This window comes from Hypanus sabinus, chromosome 3 (genome assembly GCF_030144855.1).
Source record: "Hypanus sabinus isolate sHypSab1 chromosome 3, sHypSab1.hap1, whole genome shotgun sequence".
In the NCBI taxonomy this organism is placed as follows: domain Eukaryota; kingdom Metazoa; phylum Chordata; class Chondrichthyes; order Myliobatiformes; family Dasyatidae; genus Hypanus; species Hypanus sabinus.
In genome coordinates, this window is record NC_082708.1 from 78,582,137 (window position 1) to 78,600,122 (window position 17,986).

The 17,986-nt window shown below is 39.7% G+C and overlaps 1 protein-coding gene across 1 annotated transcript in view; it reads left to right on the top strand.

The window, feature by feature from the left end:
* LOC132391478 (protein diaphanous homolog 3-like) overlaps positions 1-17,580 on the top strand; it is a 583,252-nt gene extending 565,672 nt beyond the window's left edge. The window contains exon 28 of the mRNA XM_059964736.1: positions 15,432-17,580. Within this exon, the coding sequence (XP_059820719.1) occupies positions 15,432-15,691 (260 nt within the window). The 3' untranslated portion in view covers positions 15,692-17,580. The remainder of the gene's footprint in view (positions 1-15,431) is intronic.
* The last annotated feature ends 406 nt before the right edge of the window (positions 17,581-17,986 follow it).

Here is a 17,986-nt window from a genome sequence, read left to right on the forward strand (position 1 = left end):
TCAGTAAATCCAACTTGATCTCAGTAAATCCAACTTGATCTGGTACATTTGCCTCCTACCCCCATGTTTTGTTATGAATACTGTGTATTTCTGTATGGTTAAATTATTATTTAATGCCAATTTCCCTTTACTGTCAATGTTTTTTACATTCCCGCAATATAGCTTCATTTTAAGTACTCCTGTTCTTTATTCTGCCTTTCCAATTTGTTTTAGTTCATTCTCCTCTCCCTGCAGCCCTGATTTACTTTGAAGCTCCCTACCTCCCAGGGCAGTTCATTGGGAGCCTATCTTATCAATACAGCCACAGTGAGGTTGGATCAATCTAAGTCCCAGGCCAGTTTGGAAAGGTCAGATACAGGCCAGACCATGGCTGCAGGGCCCAGGTCCCAGTGTGCGGGATGATATGGTGTTTGCTCAATTTAAATGCTGGGTCAGATGAACTGAAAAGGCAGGATGTCGGGACCAGTGGTGAGGGTCAGGCCAGTTGTGCTCACTGCTCTGCTCACCGGCACTGAGGTTGAGGCTGTGGCCTGGTCCAAGCTTCCTGTTTGTGAGCTTCACGATGATTTGCTGTGCTGTGTGATGAACTGAGGGTAAGGCTATGGGCCTGATCTGAGCTTTGTGTCTATGAACTCACTTTTGTTCTAAGTGCTTTTGCTTGCTTTTATTATTTGAATGACTTCTGTTTTTTTTTTCTTTCTCTCCTCACATTGGGTGTTGGTCTGTTTTTTATTGGATTCTTTCAGGTTTTTTGTTTGTGGCTGAATGTAAGTCATCAGATCTCAAGGTTGTATAACTTATACATGCTTTGATAACTTTGACCATTCTGTTACAGAGTTAGTGCCCTGGCCCTGTGAAGCTCTTTTCCACTTTCCATCCAGCTTTTGCTTTTGTTCACTATAGCTGATGTAGATAGCATAACCCTTAACTGAATATTTAAATACAAGTAGCTGGTTTATTTTTCTTGCTTTTACTCTTTTCATGTTAATTAATTTTGAAATATTTGTATTTTGTTAATGTTGTGCGATGAGTTTTAAACTAGAATTGGAGGGGGATGGAAACCAGTGTGACAGTACAATTACCAGAGAGATTAGATGTTTGTAAGAATTCAGTCTAAGTTAGGGATCAAAAATTTGAACATGGTGCGACTAGTGTCCTGAGCTGTGTATATTTCAGTGCAAGAAGTATCGTAGGAAAGGCAGATGATAGTGCTGAAGATGAGGTAGCTGGTTTACAAACAGAGGTGATGTGTAGAGAGGAGAGGGTATTGATAGGGCAAAATTGCATTCAGCAGGATGAGTTGCAATGTAAAAGGAGGACAAAATTGGAAAAGGATGAATACAGAACTAAATGTGTTATATTTGAATGCTTGCAGAATAAGGTAGATGAACTAGCAGCACAGTTGCAGATTGGCAGGTATGATGTTGTAGGCATCACGGAATCATGGCTGAAAGAAGATGATAGCTGAGAGCTTCAAGTCTAAGGATACACAGTGTATCAAAAGGACAGGCAGAAAGGCAGAGGGAGGGGTGTTGCTCTGTTGGTAAAAAATAGAATCAAATCATTAAAAGAGGTGACAAAGGGTCAGAAGGTGTTGAATCAGCTAAGGAACTGCAAGGGTAAAAAGACACTGATAGAACTTGTGTACATACCCAAACCGTAGTAAGGATGTGGTCTACAAATTACAACGGGAGATGGAAAATGCATGCCAAAAGGGCAATGTTACAACAGTCATGGGGGATTTCAATATGCAGGTAGATTGGGAAAAGCAGATTGCTGCTGGAATCCAGGAGGGGGAATTTCTAGAGTGCCTATGAGATGGCTTTTCAGAGCAACTCGTGGGTGAGCCCTCTGGTGAAACCGACCATTCTGGACTGGATGTTGTGCAATGAACCAAAATTGATTAGAGAGCTTAAGGTTCTGGAAAATGATCTTAATACAATCGAATTTGCCCTGAAATTTGAGAAGGAGAAGCTAAAGTCTGATGTATCAGTATTACAGTGGAGTAAAGGGAATTACTGAGACTTGAGAGAGGAGTTAGCCAGAATTGATACAAAAAGAACACTGGCAGGGATGACGGCAGAGAAGCAATGGCTGGAATTTCTGGAAGAAATTTGGAAGGCACAATATATATACATACCAAAGATGAAGTATTTTAAAGGCAAGATGACAGAACTATGGCTAACAAGAGAAGTCAAAGCCAACATTAAAGCTAAAGAGAACAAAAATTAGTGGCAAGTTAGAGAATTAGGAAGCTTTTAAAAACTAACAGAAGGCAACTGAAAAAGTTATTAAGAAGGAAAAGGTAGAATACCTAAGCTAGCCAATAGTATTAAAGAGGATACCAAAAATTTCTTCAGATACATAAAGTGTAAAAGAGTGCCGAGAATGGATATCAGACCACTGGAAAACGATGCTGGAGAGGGAGCATTGGGGCACAAGGAAATTTTGAATGAACTGAGTAAGTATTTTACATTAGTCTTCACTTTGGAAGATATTAGCAGTGTGGTACAAGTTCCAGATGTTAGGGGTCATGAGGAGTGTGAAATCACCATTACTAGAGAGAATGTTCTTGGGGAAACTGAAAGGTCTGAAGATAGATAAGTCACCTGGACCAGATGATGTACATCCAAGGGTTCTGAAAGAAGTGGCTGAAGAGATTGTGGAGGCATTAATAATGATCTTTCAAGAATTGCTAGATCCTGGAATGGTTCTAGAAGATGAAAAAGTTGCAAATGTCACTCCATTCTACAACAAGGGAGAGAGGCAGAAGAAAGGAAATTATAGACCAGTTAATCTGACCTTAGTGGTTGGGAAGATGGTGAAGTCAATTATTAAGGATATGATCTCAGGGTGCTTGGAGGCACATGGTAAAATAGGCAGTTGTCAGCATGGTTTCCTCAAGGGAAAATTTTGCCTGACAAATCTGTTGGAATTCTTTGAAGAAGTAACAAGCAAGACAAACAAGCCCTTTGACAAGGTGCCACCAACGAGGCTACTTAACAAGCCACAAGCCTATGGTATTACAAGAAAGATTCTAGCATGGATAAAGCAGTGCATGATTGGCAGAAGGTAGAGTGGGAATACTGACTGGCTGCCAGTGCCTGTGTTGGGACTGATTCTTTTTACATTATATGTCAATGATTTGGATAACAGAATTGAAGACTTTGTTACAAAGTTTTCAGATGATATAAAGATAGGTAGAGGGGCAGGTAGTTGTGAGGAAGTAGAGAGGCTACAGAAACACTTAGACAGATTAGGAGAATGTGCCGAGATCTAACAGATGGAATACAGTGTTGGGATTTGTATGGTCATGCACCTTGTTAGAAGAAATGAAAGAGTTGACTTTTTTTTAAATTGAGAGAAAATACAAAAAACTGAGGAGCAAAGGGACTTGGAAGTCCTTGTGTAGGATTCTCTAAAGGTTAATTTGCAGGTTGAGTCTGTGGTGAGGAAGGCAAATGCTATGTTAACATTCATTTCACGAGGACTGGAATATAAAAGCAAGGATATAATGTTGAGACTTTATAAAGTACTAATGGGGCCTCACGGAGTATTGTGAGCAGTTTTGGGCCCCTTATCTTTAGAAAAGATGTGCTGAAAATGGAGAGGGTTCAAAGGAGGCTCACGAAAATGATTCCAAGATTGAATGGCTTGTCTTATGAAGAGTGTTTGATGGCTGTAGGCCAGTATTCACAAGAACTCAGAATAATGAGGGATTACCTCATTGAAGCCTATTGAATGGTGAAAGGCCTTGATAGAGTGGATGTGGAGAGGATGCTTCCTGTGTTGGGAGAGTCTAAGACCAGAGGGCACAGCCTCAGATGAGAGGGGCTTCCTTTTAGAATGGAGATGAGGAAGGATTTCTTCAGCCAGAGAGTGGTGAATCTGTGAAATTCTTTGCCACTGGCAGTTGTGGAAGCCAAGTCTTTATGTATATTTAAGCAGAGGTTGATAGATTCTTGACTGGTCAAAGCATGATGTGATACAAGGAGAAGGCAGGAGATCGGGGCTGAGAGGAAAATTGGATCAGCCATGATGAAATAGTGGAACAGACTCTGGGCCAAATAGCCTAATTCTGCTCCTATGTTTCAAGGTCTTATTTTTTAAATAGCTTGTTAGTGGTCTGTATGCTCTGTCTGAGATTGTCAGAGGCCTTTGACAGCAGTGAGATAGATATCATCAGGGTGCTTTCACATCTGTTCCACGAGGTAAGTTAAGATAAACACAAGAGTTTCTGTGGATGCTAAAATCGAAGAAATGCAGGAGGAACTCAGAAAATCAGGCAGCGTCCATGAAAATGAACAAACAGTCGATGTTCTGGACTGGGACTCTTCTTCAGGATTGGAAAGGAAGAGGAAAGATGCCAGAATAAAGGGGTGGGAGGGAAAGAAAGGAGGACTAGCTAAAGGTGATTGATGAAGCTGGGTGGGAGGGAAAGGCAAAGTGCTGGAGCGGAAGGAATCTGATAGGAGTGGAGAGTGAACTGTTGGAGAAAGGGAAGGAGGAGGGGCACCAGGGTGAGGTGAGTAATAGGCAAGAAAGGGTAATAAAAGAAGAGGGAGTGGAAAAAATTACTGGAAGGAGAAATAGGTGTTCATGGCATCAGGTTGGCAAACACATTGGCTTTGTGAAAAGAGTGTCATTGTGTCCACATAGAACCATTCACTTGTGCAGCAATGCCTAGATAAAAACCCACAGCACAAATTCTCTTCGAAGAGCCCAGAGTGGGGAATAGAAGACGAGGGAAGGTGGAGGGAAAGATTTTTTTTACCAGAAGGAGAAATCAATATTCGTGCCATACGGAATATAAGGTGTTCCTCGACCCTGAGGGTGGCCTCAAGAGGAGGCCATGGACCAACATATTGGAATGGGAATAGGAATTAAAATGCTGGAAAACTGGGAAATTCCAATTTTGGTGGATGGAACAGTGGTGCTCAATGAAACGATCCCTCCACCATTGTAGAGAAGGCCACATTGGGAACACTGGATGTAATAGGTAACCCTAGTAGATTCACAGATGAAGTGCTGCCTCAACTGAAGAACTGTTTGGGGCCCTGAGCAGAGGTGAGGGAGGAGGTGAATGGGCAGGTGCAGCACTTTGGCTGCTTGCCGGGGTAAGTACTGGGATGGGGATTAGTGGGGAGGGACAAATAGACAAGGGCAAGATAAGATTGTTTAATGTAATTTCTATTACACAAGTGTAAAGGAGATGTAGCACAAAGAAAAATGTAATAACATAAAGAACACCATAATAAAAATGCACAATAAATATAAATACATAAAATAGCTTGTACACATAGATTGCTTCTGGCAAGATGTGTGCGGCTCCAATGGGAATCATCAAATGTTTAGGTCTACTACAGCCATGGGTACTCCAGTAAGTAGTATCTTTTTGGGGCATTTAATGAACATATCAATACTTTAAATCAGCAGACCTCAGAATGCAGTTCCCTTTAAGAAAAGAGAGGTGGGGCATTGAGCCTGTCTACAGGTACAATTGAAACACAGAGGCTTTAGACTTCCACTCCTGACTATCCTGCTGACGAATATAGTCTCTAAATATTAAAATTGAAGACTTCAGAGCAAGATTGCTATACCCAGAGGGACATCTGCTTTACTCTGCTGTGCACTCTGCTTTACAGAAACATGGCTCACCGCCACTATTTTGGATTCAGCGCTGTAGCTTGATGATTTCACCATTCTCTGCAAAGAGAGGACAGCTCAGTCTTCTAAAGGCAGAGGAAGTGCTTTTTGATTAACTCATTGCAGTGCACAAACTTGGCAGTTTTGCCTCAGACCTGCTTCCCAACCTAGAACATCCAGAGGTCAAAAGTCATCCATTTTATCTGATGAGGGAGTTTTCCACCTCAGTCCAAGATCAGGCAGGCAGTGGACGAGCTGAGCAATGTAATCAGCAGGCACAAAGAGGCCCGTGCACCCTAATGTCTTCCCTATCATTGCAGGCAATTTCAACCCATTTCCAGCTGCTGTTTGTTGATCACTGAGCTGTAGTCAATACAATCTTAGCCACAGCTGTAATCAACAAGCTGCAAAACCTGGGTCTCTGCAACTGGATCCTGGATTTCCTCATTGGGAGATCACAGTCTGTGCAAAGAGGAAATAGAATCTCCTATTTGCTGACAATCAACACTGGCGTACTTCAAGGATTTGTGCTTAGCCCGGTGTTCCACTCACTTACACCCATGACTGTGTGGCTAGGCACAGCTCAAAAGCCATCTAAATTTGCTGGTGACAGAACTATTGATCGCAAAGTTTCAGATGATGATGAGGATGGGTACAGGAATGTGGTAGGTCAGCTGGTTGAGTGGTGTCACAGCAACAATCTTGCACTAAACATCAGTAAGACCAAGAAATTAAATGTGGACTCCAGAGAGGGGAAGTTGAGTGAACACACACCAGTCCTCATTGAGGGATCAGAAGTGGAAGGTTTGAGCAGTTTCAAGTTCCTGGATGTCAACATCTCTGAGGATCTGTCCTGGGCCCAACATGTTGATGCAATTGCAAAGAATGCACAACAACAGCTTTATATCATTAGGAGTTGCAGGAGACTTGGTATGTCACTGAAGACGCTCGCAAATTTCTTCAGATGTCCCATGGAGAGCATTCTAACTGGCTGAGTCAGTGTTTGGTATGGGGTTGGGCACCTCACAAGATCAGACAGAATAAACTGCAGAAAGCTGTAAACTCAGTCAGCTCCATCAAGAGTACTAGCCTCCCCCTCACACAGAAATGCCCTGTTATCTTTGCTTCCATCAGAGGAGGTACAGGAACCTGAAGACAACACTCAATGATTCAGGAATAGCTTCTTCCCCACTGACGTCAGATTTCTGATTGGACATTGAGCTCAAAAATACTTCTTCATTTTTTTTCTCTCTTTTAGTTCTACTTATATAATTGATATGTGTACTTACTGTAATTTATAGTTTCTATTATTATGTATTATGGTATACTACTGACACAAAAAAACAAAATTCAGCATAGAGGGCTATGGGTAACCCTAGGTAATCTCTAAGGTAAAGACATGTTCGACACAGCTTTGTGGGCCAAAGGGCCTGTATTGTGCTGTAGGTGTTCTATGTTCTATATGCCAATGATATTAAACCTGATTGTAGTTTTATGTCCGTAAAGTGAAGTTAGACACAGGAGTGTCTGTACATAAGGTAACTCTGACTTTAAATGATAAAGTAATGGTGGGGGGGGGGGGGTTGAGGTTGGAGGCGTGGGTTAGTGGGTTGAAGTGTTGATCAGTCTTATTGCTTAGGGAAAGTAACCATTCTTCAGTTTGGTGATCTGGGATTGACTGCTATGTATCCTCATTCTTGATGGGAGTGGAACCTTTGAGCAGAGTGGATGGGATCCTTTACAATTTTACTAACCTTTTCGGGAACCTTTCTGCATATATGTTCTTGACGGTGAGTACACTGGTGCCAGTGATGCTTTGGTTATTTTTGACTACCTGTTATAGAGGCTTCCTGTCCGCCGCAGTGCAGTTTCCATATCATGCAGTGATGCCGCATGTTACTGCACATCTATTGAAGGTGGTGGTATTGAAGTGCGTAGTCCAACTCAGCTCAGCCTCCTCAGAAAGTAGAGATGTTTGTGAGCTTTCCTGTTTGTGTAGGATGTATTCTGGGACTGAGAGTGTCTGGCCGAGATGTATACTCCTAGCAGTTTCCACTGCTGTGCTACCATGTAAAGAGGATGTGAGTAGTGCAAGTTCTTCTGAAGCCGATAACTATTTCCTTCGTCTTGTTGACATTGAACAAGAGGTTATCTGCCTAGCACCAGGCCTGGAGTTCTTCAACCTCCTCTCTGTAGACTATCTCATTGTTGTTGCTGACTGTCGTGTCATTGGCAAACTTGACAATATGATTACTCGAATGTTTGGCCATGCAATCATGTGTGAGCATAGTGTACAGCAATGGGTTCAGCACACAGCCCTCAGGGGGCATCCTTGTTAAGGAAGCAAGCACGAGCAGCCTCAAGCAGAAAACCAGAGATGGGGTGCAGGGCCATGATCAACTCCATTTCTCACCGATTGAACCACCAAGGAAGATTGAAAATTCAAGGCAAATGCGGAGGAGGCCACTTCAGTGGCCACTCTCCGTGAAGGTCAGGAGGTCGCAGGTCAGCAATTGCTCCACACGGAAGGGCTAAGTTCGACCTATCGCTCTCCTCAATGCTGACGAGACGTGATTATTGGTGTGGACTGTAGTTAATATGGTCTCCTTCAGTTTTCTATGTTTTCTTTCTTGTTGCTGTTTTCTGCGTAGGTGATTTTCCGGGTAGCTAATATGTTGGTCTTTGTGCAAGAGAGGAGTTGGGGATTTGGGGTCTGATGTTCTTGTTGATGATTTTCCATGAAGGTGATCTGTTAGCTTTTTATGTGGTAGAGAGGGGATTGGGGTTTGATGTTATTGTTGCTGTTTGTTTCTGTAGTGGAGGTTTGTGGTTTGACGTTCTAGCTACCATTTCGCAGGTGAGCATTCTGTTAGTTTTTGTGCGAAGAAAGGGTTGGAGATTTGAGATTTGTGAGTTCTGTTTCTTTTTCTTTTCATACGGGGTTGGGGGGTGGTTGATGTCTTTTCTTTCAATGACTTCCATGATTGTTCTGTATTTATGGCCATCTGGAGAAGGCGAATCTCGGAGCTGTATTCTGTGTACATACTTCGATAATAAAATGTGCTCAGCATGATGGAACTAGGGATGCTGTTGTCAACACGGACTGACTGTGGCTTTTCTGTCAAATACAAGAACCAGTTACAGAGAGAGGTGTTGATATCGATCAAGGAGAGTTTACCCACTAGCTTTGGAGGGAAGAGGTATTTAATAGCATCCTGGCATTTTCCAGTTGGAACAGGACAGAGCAGAGTGCAGAGCTTTGGCATCATTCATGGACCAATTTGAGCAAAATGCAAAAATTGAGCAAAAGGGTCCAATGTACCAGGAAGATTGGGTTTAATGCAATCTATAACCAGCCTCTCAAAGCGCTTCATTATTGTTGAGGTCAGTGCTACTGGATGGTAGTCATTGAGGCAGGGCACTGTTGCCCATTTGGGCAATGGGATGATGGTGGCTGCCTTGAAGCTTGAAGTCGCTAGCGTTTACAAAGAATGGTGCAAAAAACATCCAGTAAGCAGCAGCTCTAAGGACAAAAGTGCCTTGTTAATGAGAGAAGTCAGATGGGTTCAAGTTGACAGGAAGGCAACAGTAATTGAAATAACTGTGCATTCCAGCAGTGGTGTGCACAAATGCTCTCAATGCACGGCACGTCAGACCTTGAAGTGGATGGGTTAAGCAACAGAAGACTAGAAAAATACACTCAGTGGCCACTTTAGGTACAGGGTGTATCTAATAAAATGGCCACTGAGTGTATATCACGAACAGCTGTCCTAGGACAGGTTGTTGCTGAACATCACTAGTCACAGACCTCCACCCAAACTACTATGCTCTTTCTTATATGGGCAAGCCAGTTATGATTCCAACTGGCCAATTCATCCTGGATTCCAAGCATCTCAACCTTCAGGATGAGCCTCTTATGAGCAGCTTTGTCAAAAACCTTAATAAAATCCATGTAGATATCTCCCACAGCTCTTCCTTCACCACCTGCTTGAAAACTCAAATTAGTAAGCTACGACTTCTCCACACAAAACAATGCAGACTGTCCCTAATTAGGCCACGATTTTCCAAATGCTCATAAATCCTATCCCTCAGAATCCTTTCCCGTAGCTTCCCAACCACTGATGTGAGACTCATTGATCGATAGTTTCCAGGATTATCCCTCTTTCCCATCTTGAATAACGGAACAGCATTATCCACTCACAATTCCTCCTGTAGCTCAGGAGGACATGAAGATATTGATCAAGGCCACAACAAACTCGCCTCTTGTTTCTCTCAGTAACCTGTGCAATACCCCATCAAGCCCCGGGGATTTACCCACCTTAATGTTCTTCATGAGACCCCACACTTCCTCCTCCTCTACTTGAATTGCACTTGCAATTTAGCTTGCTCCCTACTCATCTCCCTATTCTCCATGTCCTTGTCCTTAGTAAATACTGATGCAAAGTACTCACTTAGGACCTCGTCTACATTCTCTGCCTCCAAGTACACGTTTCCCTCCTTTATCCTTCAGTGATATAGAATTAATATGGGCAAGTAGAGTTGGTATAGAGGTATAGATAGGTCTGGTGGTTGGGTGGATGCTGTGGGGGTGCTTTATGCTGTGCAACTGCATGATCGTGAGCATGAAGTCCAGTATGAGAGTGCGATGTTATGCCAATTCATTACTAATGATGGGAAATCCCTTCCAAAACTACAGCCAGTTTGGCCTAAGCAAGGAGCTCATCCCTTTGATTTCAATGGAGGAGAATTGTTCTGAGTACATTTAATGTTTGTGTTTTAATTTTTGACCACATTTTTCAGTAGCTTTAATCATTGAATAGTTTTGTGTTTCTGAAGGTTGGAAAAATTCCGTAGCATTCAGGATTTTGACAGTTTCGATAAACAGCTAAAGGCCAATTTATACTTCTGTATTGAATCTACGCCGTAGGTATGGCGTAGCCCTGTACCCTATGCTGTAGCCTGACACGCACCTCCCCAAAAATGTAACTACGTGTCGCAGTGATGCAGACCGCAACAACTGTGATTGGTCTGCTTGGTAGCATCGCATTTCCTGCTATGCATTTCCAGTTGCTGCTTCTTCTCCACCAATCTTTGAAATGCATTTTCTCATCCATGTCTCTCAGTGGCCAGAAAAGCACATTAAATTCACCCTCCTTCTGCCTCAATCCATTCAATGGTCATACACACCATTTCCTCCGCGTCTTCTCTCTTTTCTGCGTTGCAGTAATTTCAATAAAAGTAACTCTTGTTCAACATTTATTAGCTCCAACTCCAACATGATGCGCTCAGTTTCAGTCGCCATTGTTTGAAGTACACAAAGAAACTCAACACAGTGGCATGGAAACTCCACTGCCAACTTGCATTTTGGCGGTGAATTGCAGAGCGACGCAGACACAACAACGCACAGGTATAAATGCTCACAGTGGCATAGGCCACTTGCGTAGGCTACGGCGTAGAGCCTACGCAGAAGTATAAATCAGCCTTAAGACAAGCTCTTGTTTAACTTGAAGAGCAAAATGCTACAATTCATAGAATCATAAAAACATAGAAAACCTGCAGCACAATACTGGCCCTTTGGCCCACAAAGCTGTGCCAAACATGTCCCTATCCTAGGCTTACCCATAGCCCTCTAAGCTTTTCTAAGCTCCATGTACCCATCCAAAAGTCTCTTAAAAGACCCTATTGTATCTGCCTCCACCACCATTGCTGGCAGCCCATTCCACGCACTCACCACTCTCTGCATAAAAAAACTTGCCCTTGACATCTCCTCTGTACCTACTTCCAAGCACCTTAAAACTATGCCCTCTCGTGCTAGCCATTTCAGCCCTGGGAGGCACGATCAATTCCTCTCATTATCTTGTACACCTCTATTGGGTCATCTACAAATGCTGAAAATCTAAAATAAAATCAGGAAATGCTTGAGATACTTGTGAGGTCAGTCGTGTATATGGTGGGGAAAACTGAGATAACATTTCAGATGTCTGCTGAGCAACAAAAATCGCACCATTTTCTGTTCACATCATCTTTTTTGTCTGTTTCAGTTATTCCCAGCAAGTTTATACTCAGAGCTTATTCTGGTCACTGATGTCACAGTAGTTTTGTTAGTTCATAGGGTCTTACTGGTGAGGAAATGAATAATTTTATTCAGGTTCACACTGGAGAGAATCCAGTGAGCTAATCCAGCAGTCTTTTATTACAAGTCACTGCTGTGCATTTGTGAGCCCTTCATACAAATTTAGGGTGTGCTGTTTACAAGGGTAATAACCAGTGCTTTTCAACAGCTTCTAACAGCCCTTTGTCAATTTCTTTCATGGTGGGTGGGCAGGCTGAGCAGGAGAATGTTCCAAACGGGGTATTTTACTTGTTGGCTGTTATTACTTAAGGTATTTTTTGTGAGCAATCTGACAAAGAGCTAAATGCTGTGTTGCTATTATATGGAATATCTACAAGCATTATTTATACATTCCTGCTCTGAGTAATGTGTTTTTGAGAACGCATCCACAAATGTTTTGCATTTCCTTTTCATTCACATCAAATACATATTTAATTTCCATGCTTAATTGTTTAAAAGCCCAGGATAATATTAATATTTCATAAAATACTATTTTTAAATGTTAGTTATGCATGAGCAGGCTTATTTTTATTCTCCATATTTAGATGAAGCTACACACACAGTTTAACAAGTACTTGCCTGAAACCAGCTGACCAGCTGGATTGCTTGTTAAAGTTGATTTCAGACCAGATTAAGAATGTACATCAATCATACGTGAAGTCTAAGGTAAATGACAATATTTTGTGGAGCTAATCTCTAGTGTCATGACTTCAGTGAACTTAGAAGGGAGATAACTAATCTGATTTTTAGGCACACCAATACTTTCATGCTGCTCTAAATCTAAACCTGCGATGTTTTAGAGCAAAAAGCAACAGTAACCTTTTCTGGTCTTGGTTATATGCATCATTACCTAAATAAATTGTATATAATACATGCACTCATCTTTGATGTTATTTACATTTGGCAATTATTATTCACATATTACCTCTCTGTTTCTATAAATTAAATCTTTTTGCAATATTTTACTATGGAGAGCTATGCATTAGATTATGATCATAAACTTACATCACTCTATTCTAATTGTTCAATCTAATTCCCTATATTTACTAATCCGGGTTTAAACTGAATTGTCAATATTTCCACATGGTTCCATTGCGAACTTGGATTTGGAAGGCAATCGCATTTCTGGCTTCATTCTTGTTTAGTCGTATGCATACAGCTTGTAGACGTGGTGCTCCTTGTATTCTCTGTTATTTCATATTCTGATCTTTTGAAAATTGTCTTTGGATTTCTGCATCCTTTCTGATAATATGATAAAAATACCAGATAGGTTATCAAAGTAAAATGTCCCTTCTCAAAACAATTTCAAGGTTCACTAACAAGCGTATTTTTCATAAAAATAGATAAAGTTATCATAAACTATGTTTTACAGCTGTTAAAGAACCTTTTGATAGTTTAATATCCTGGTAAGTGCAGTGACTATGAAGACTTGAATCCAGTGATATATTTGGTTAATTTTTAAAATGTCTTATTTTAATTGTGTGTGATGTTTAAATGATCAAAAATATTTTCTACGATGAAGTCTTTTGGCTGTCTGTCAAACTTTGGTGAAATCTTCTACAAATTACTAGTGAAATTAGGCCCCTGTAGAGTTGAAGAACCTCGAAGCTGCCAAAATGGTTCAGTGATTTAATGTCGGTATCCCACAGCTTCAGATGTAATCAGCAGATGCTCCCATATTAACATAAATGTTTTTCTAACCTCAGCTGTCGGAGAGGAATAAAAGCTTCCTGTCTGTTTCTGATCAAATTCATTTTGCTTGCTTTTGCATGATTAAAGTCCCTTGACGATGCCTAACCTTTCTTTCTAATATCAAATGTTGGTCCAGGCAAAATCCATGCCAGACTGATCAATCAGTATGCAGTATGTGAAAAGAAATTGAAATAGATTTTACACAATCTCCTGATTTCTAATAATTAGCATTCCATGCATGAATTGCAGAAGTGAACAGCATAATGTTATTTTGTTCTTCCTCCACTGCACACAAGGTGCCATTTCATAAGGTCGTTTGCTTTATTCTTCCTAACATTTTACCGCTTGAAAATGATGGCATTCTGATTCCATCCTGCACATTCTGAGACAAATAATTGTGGAGTTTTACAATTAGTCTTCAAAATGCCAAACAGAAATCTCCAGTTGAAAAATATCTACAGGAGTCAGCTCCTGTATTTGGTATTTTAAAGACATCAGAAATGTAAGCTGGAATGGGCCATATGACCTTTTGAGATTTTGTAATGTTAGTATCAATGCCATAATATTTAAAATATTTTTTCCCTTCTAAAGCTGTTAGGATCAATTCAATTTAAGGTAACTCAGGAGTATGCAAGCTGGACTTAACAACAATAAATCAAAAATATAGAAATTTATCTTTAATATGTTAATATAGATGAGCACACCTGGAACACGTGTGTTTGCTTCCTGCCTACATATGCTTTAATGCATGGGAAGAGGAGGGCCTTCCTGATGTTGTGGGTGGAGATATGCTACAAAGTATTGGCATTCGACAGTGCATCACAGTTCAGCATTTCATGCTGCTGCCCCAATCCCATCACTGACTGATGTTTTTACTCCAATAATGACTGTAAGATATCTATAGCCAGCGTAGCAACTAGATTTTGGGAAAGGAATCTATTTTCCTGCCTGTGGTCTTAAGGTGATCATACTGCAAAGGTTTGCTGAGACTGTCCAAGCCATGAGTAAAATATTCATCCATCACAGTGAACCCTCCTGGTCATGAAATGACAGTACAGTAAATATCTTCAGTAGAAGCCTTTTAAAGTACAAGCTGTTTTCTGTAGGAATTTTCAGCTTTCACATAAAACATACGGTCATGAGTGACTGCTTTCTGTTCCAAAGTCATTACTGTTTTGGATGATAGAACATCTTTCAGAGAATAATCAAAAACTTTAAATGTCATATCAAGTTTGTTGAAGCTGTTTTCGGTCTATGCTGAAGGTTACATGAATATGGAGTGTCCGTTTTTTATAGTTGAAGATGTGAAAGAGGATAATTCATAATGTTTGCTTGATGTCTGCAAACCGGCTGATAAAATTTCTGTCTCTTACTCCTATGGAAAGTCAATCAGCCAAAGCCATTTGATCCTTGACTGTACATCTGACTACTATCGGACGTATGATGAGTCATAAACACTGTCCCCTTTTAGTAACGTGCAGTAATGATATCAGATAGATAGAGAACGCATTGTGCTTTATATATAAACCCAGCTTTTATAGTACTAATTCTTCAAGATTTATATTCAAATCTGGAAAGTTTACAGGTACAAAACAAATTATCTTTTGTTTGGGAGTTACTAAAGGAAGTTGGTGCTAGCACTTTTTTTATTATGTTCCCCCTTCCTGCCATATTCAATATGCAGATACTTGTATAGATGCTAATCAATTTACTAGAAGTTCATTCTTCAATACAATCATTCTCTTGGGAGTACTTCAATGAGAGGCAACCCTCCAAAATAAGTTAATCAAATTTATGCTATCAACCCTCTACTCACCTAGTGATATTTAATTGACATTTCATATTGTTTCTGTCACCTTTATAGTTTGCATCCCTGCTGTATACATACTGTTTGATCCAGATATTTTTGCATTATGTTTTTTAAAGTACGTTGAACTTTATCCTGTGATTTAATTTCCCAATTTATGCTTTCTCGCTGCAGAAAATCAAAAGGCTCAAATGGAAAGGTCACGTTCTCGCCAGAATATCCACTTAAATACAACAAGAATTCCGTTCAGCAAGGAGCTCAGTTATGAAGTAGAGGCTCATTCATCTAGCACAAGGAGCAAAGTGGCCAGCAGAAGAGATGGACATGCTTGTTTAGACATGAGGGAGAAAGAACTGAAAGCTATTAGTTCCAGTGCTAAGGGTGCTGCTGTTCCTGAAGTAGAAGCACTTTTGGCTCGGTTACGTGCTCTGTAGAGCCAAGATCAACACAGATGTAATTCTGCAGTCATACTCAGGTCACTATGAGACCAAGCCAATGGATCCTGTCAGATACAAGTCCTCAAGCTCTTGGTGTAGCACTTTGTGAATTGAGAAAGCCAGTAATGATTGAAATTGAGATTAAGGAACAGAAGCTATTTTTCAGTATGGTGAAGCAAAGCTGCAAGACCCTGTGCCTGCAATTATATATCTCATTTATGTGGAAATTTACTGATCCAAATTGTCTTCCATTTTCCTTACTATTGATACAGTATCCTGCCTCTAAATCAGGTGATGCTTCAACTATTTTCAATTTGTAAAGTAACATAGCCAGTGTGTTTGGAGAAAATCAACAAGACATCAGATTGGGATGTTTATATAAATGTAAAACATCACATAAACATTTCTCAAATCAGTTTTAATATTAATCACCTTTTAAATCAGAAATACAAGATGTCTTTCAACTGCAGTAGTGAATTCTTCAATATATAATAGGCAGAGATTAAATATGGAACTAACTCAGTACCCACTGTGTGAACAGAGATATTTTGATCATTCCATTATTTGCATCACACTGAAATATAACTTGTTTTTAACAATGCTATACCAGGCAAATACTCATAGAAGATAATATAAATTATACCAAGCTTCCTTACCACCTATCGCAAAAATAATTGTTTTAGAAAATACACTACAGTTTGTGGTGTGTTTAGCGGCATATTACAATGACATTGTTTATGTACCAAAGAATATATAAACGTCATAAAATAGAATTTAAAACATTATATATAACATATGTAGAACTGTTTTCTCTATAATATTCATGTATACATCTACATATATATTATTTATATTCATTTATGTCACATGATTGTTTAGATCCGGGGTTTAGAACCTCGGGTCCACGGATCACTTGCTTAATGATATTGTTCCATAGCATATAAAAGATAGGGAACCCCTGGTTCAGATTGACTGTTAGAGCAACGTTTTATTTTATGATACTTTTATTCTTTGAAACAAAAATGCATAAGTATCAAAGCGATCTGGTTACACACAGTGTAAGATAGTGCTCACCACCATTGCATCTTTACAGTAATAGCTATTGATTAGAATTTGATGTATGTTAATTTGTTATCCATATATTCTGAATGAGCTATTTATCACATCTGAATATATAGATGTCATCCTATTTTTATATTCATTTGCTTCATGCTCTTCCCAATTTTGCATAAGCTGTTGTTTTCCATTGCAAGTAGGCTGCTTATCCCTCCTTGTATTGTCAAATCACTTTCAGCTGGCTGCCTTCACTTTTCAGATCAGCGCTGATAGGAAGAAAATAATACCTTTGCATATATTATACAACATAATAAAGGTCACTGAATGTATGGCAGAAAACTTGCCTTTTAAGTTTGGGTTTATTTGAGCCAATGATTTACTAGAACTAACATTTAACCACACACGTCTGTTATTCAATATACATATCTATTGTTTTATACCTGAACACTGCAGATTAATGAATGTATTCATAGCCAAAATCTACTTCAAACTATAGTTTGTACAAAATTATGTAACTCTTTCAGTGATTGACATTGCAAATAACTTGCACAAGGTAATTTAATATTTACAGATTACACCAACACTTTGTGCTGTAAAACATATATAAATGTATTAGTAAGTTTCTTGCTTATAAAATTTGTATCTGCTCTATAGCAGAACAGAATTATTAGACATTTATATGTTCCAATAAGGGCAATATTCACTTTGTTATTACGCTTGCTGGTCTGACTTACTGTCTTAATTCCTCAATGTAATGGGTAATAGATCATTTAGTTGATAAAGGAAGAGGGCTTATTAAGTAGAATTGAAATATTTCTTTAATAAAAATTATCAAATACACTACAGCATTTTTTTAATTTCACAGTGGGATAACAAGTGTGATGGAACAGGAACATTAACTGACTTAATTCCAATTAGTCTTTTTTCTTAAGCAATTACCCATTAAGTATTGGTTTCCCTTTTTCTCCCTGACAAGGTAGACTGGATATTTGCACTGCAAAAGCTCTGTCAAATCTTAACAACAAATTTTTCAAAATCCTGTTTTAAGCCAGTACAATTACATTTAAAAGATAAAGTGAGTTGTATTCTAATTTCAGATAAATGAATCTGCTGCACGACACAATGTTATGACCCTAACACAGCCTACTGCTTTAATAGGTTCCTTTATTATTGTCCATACTGCCGAAATCACTAGGACAGATGTATCGTGTACTTAGATTTGCCATTGATGCATTT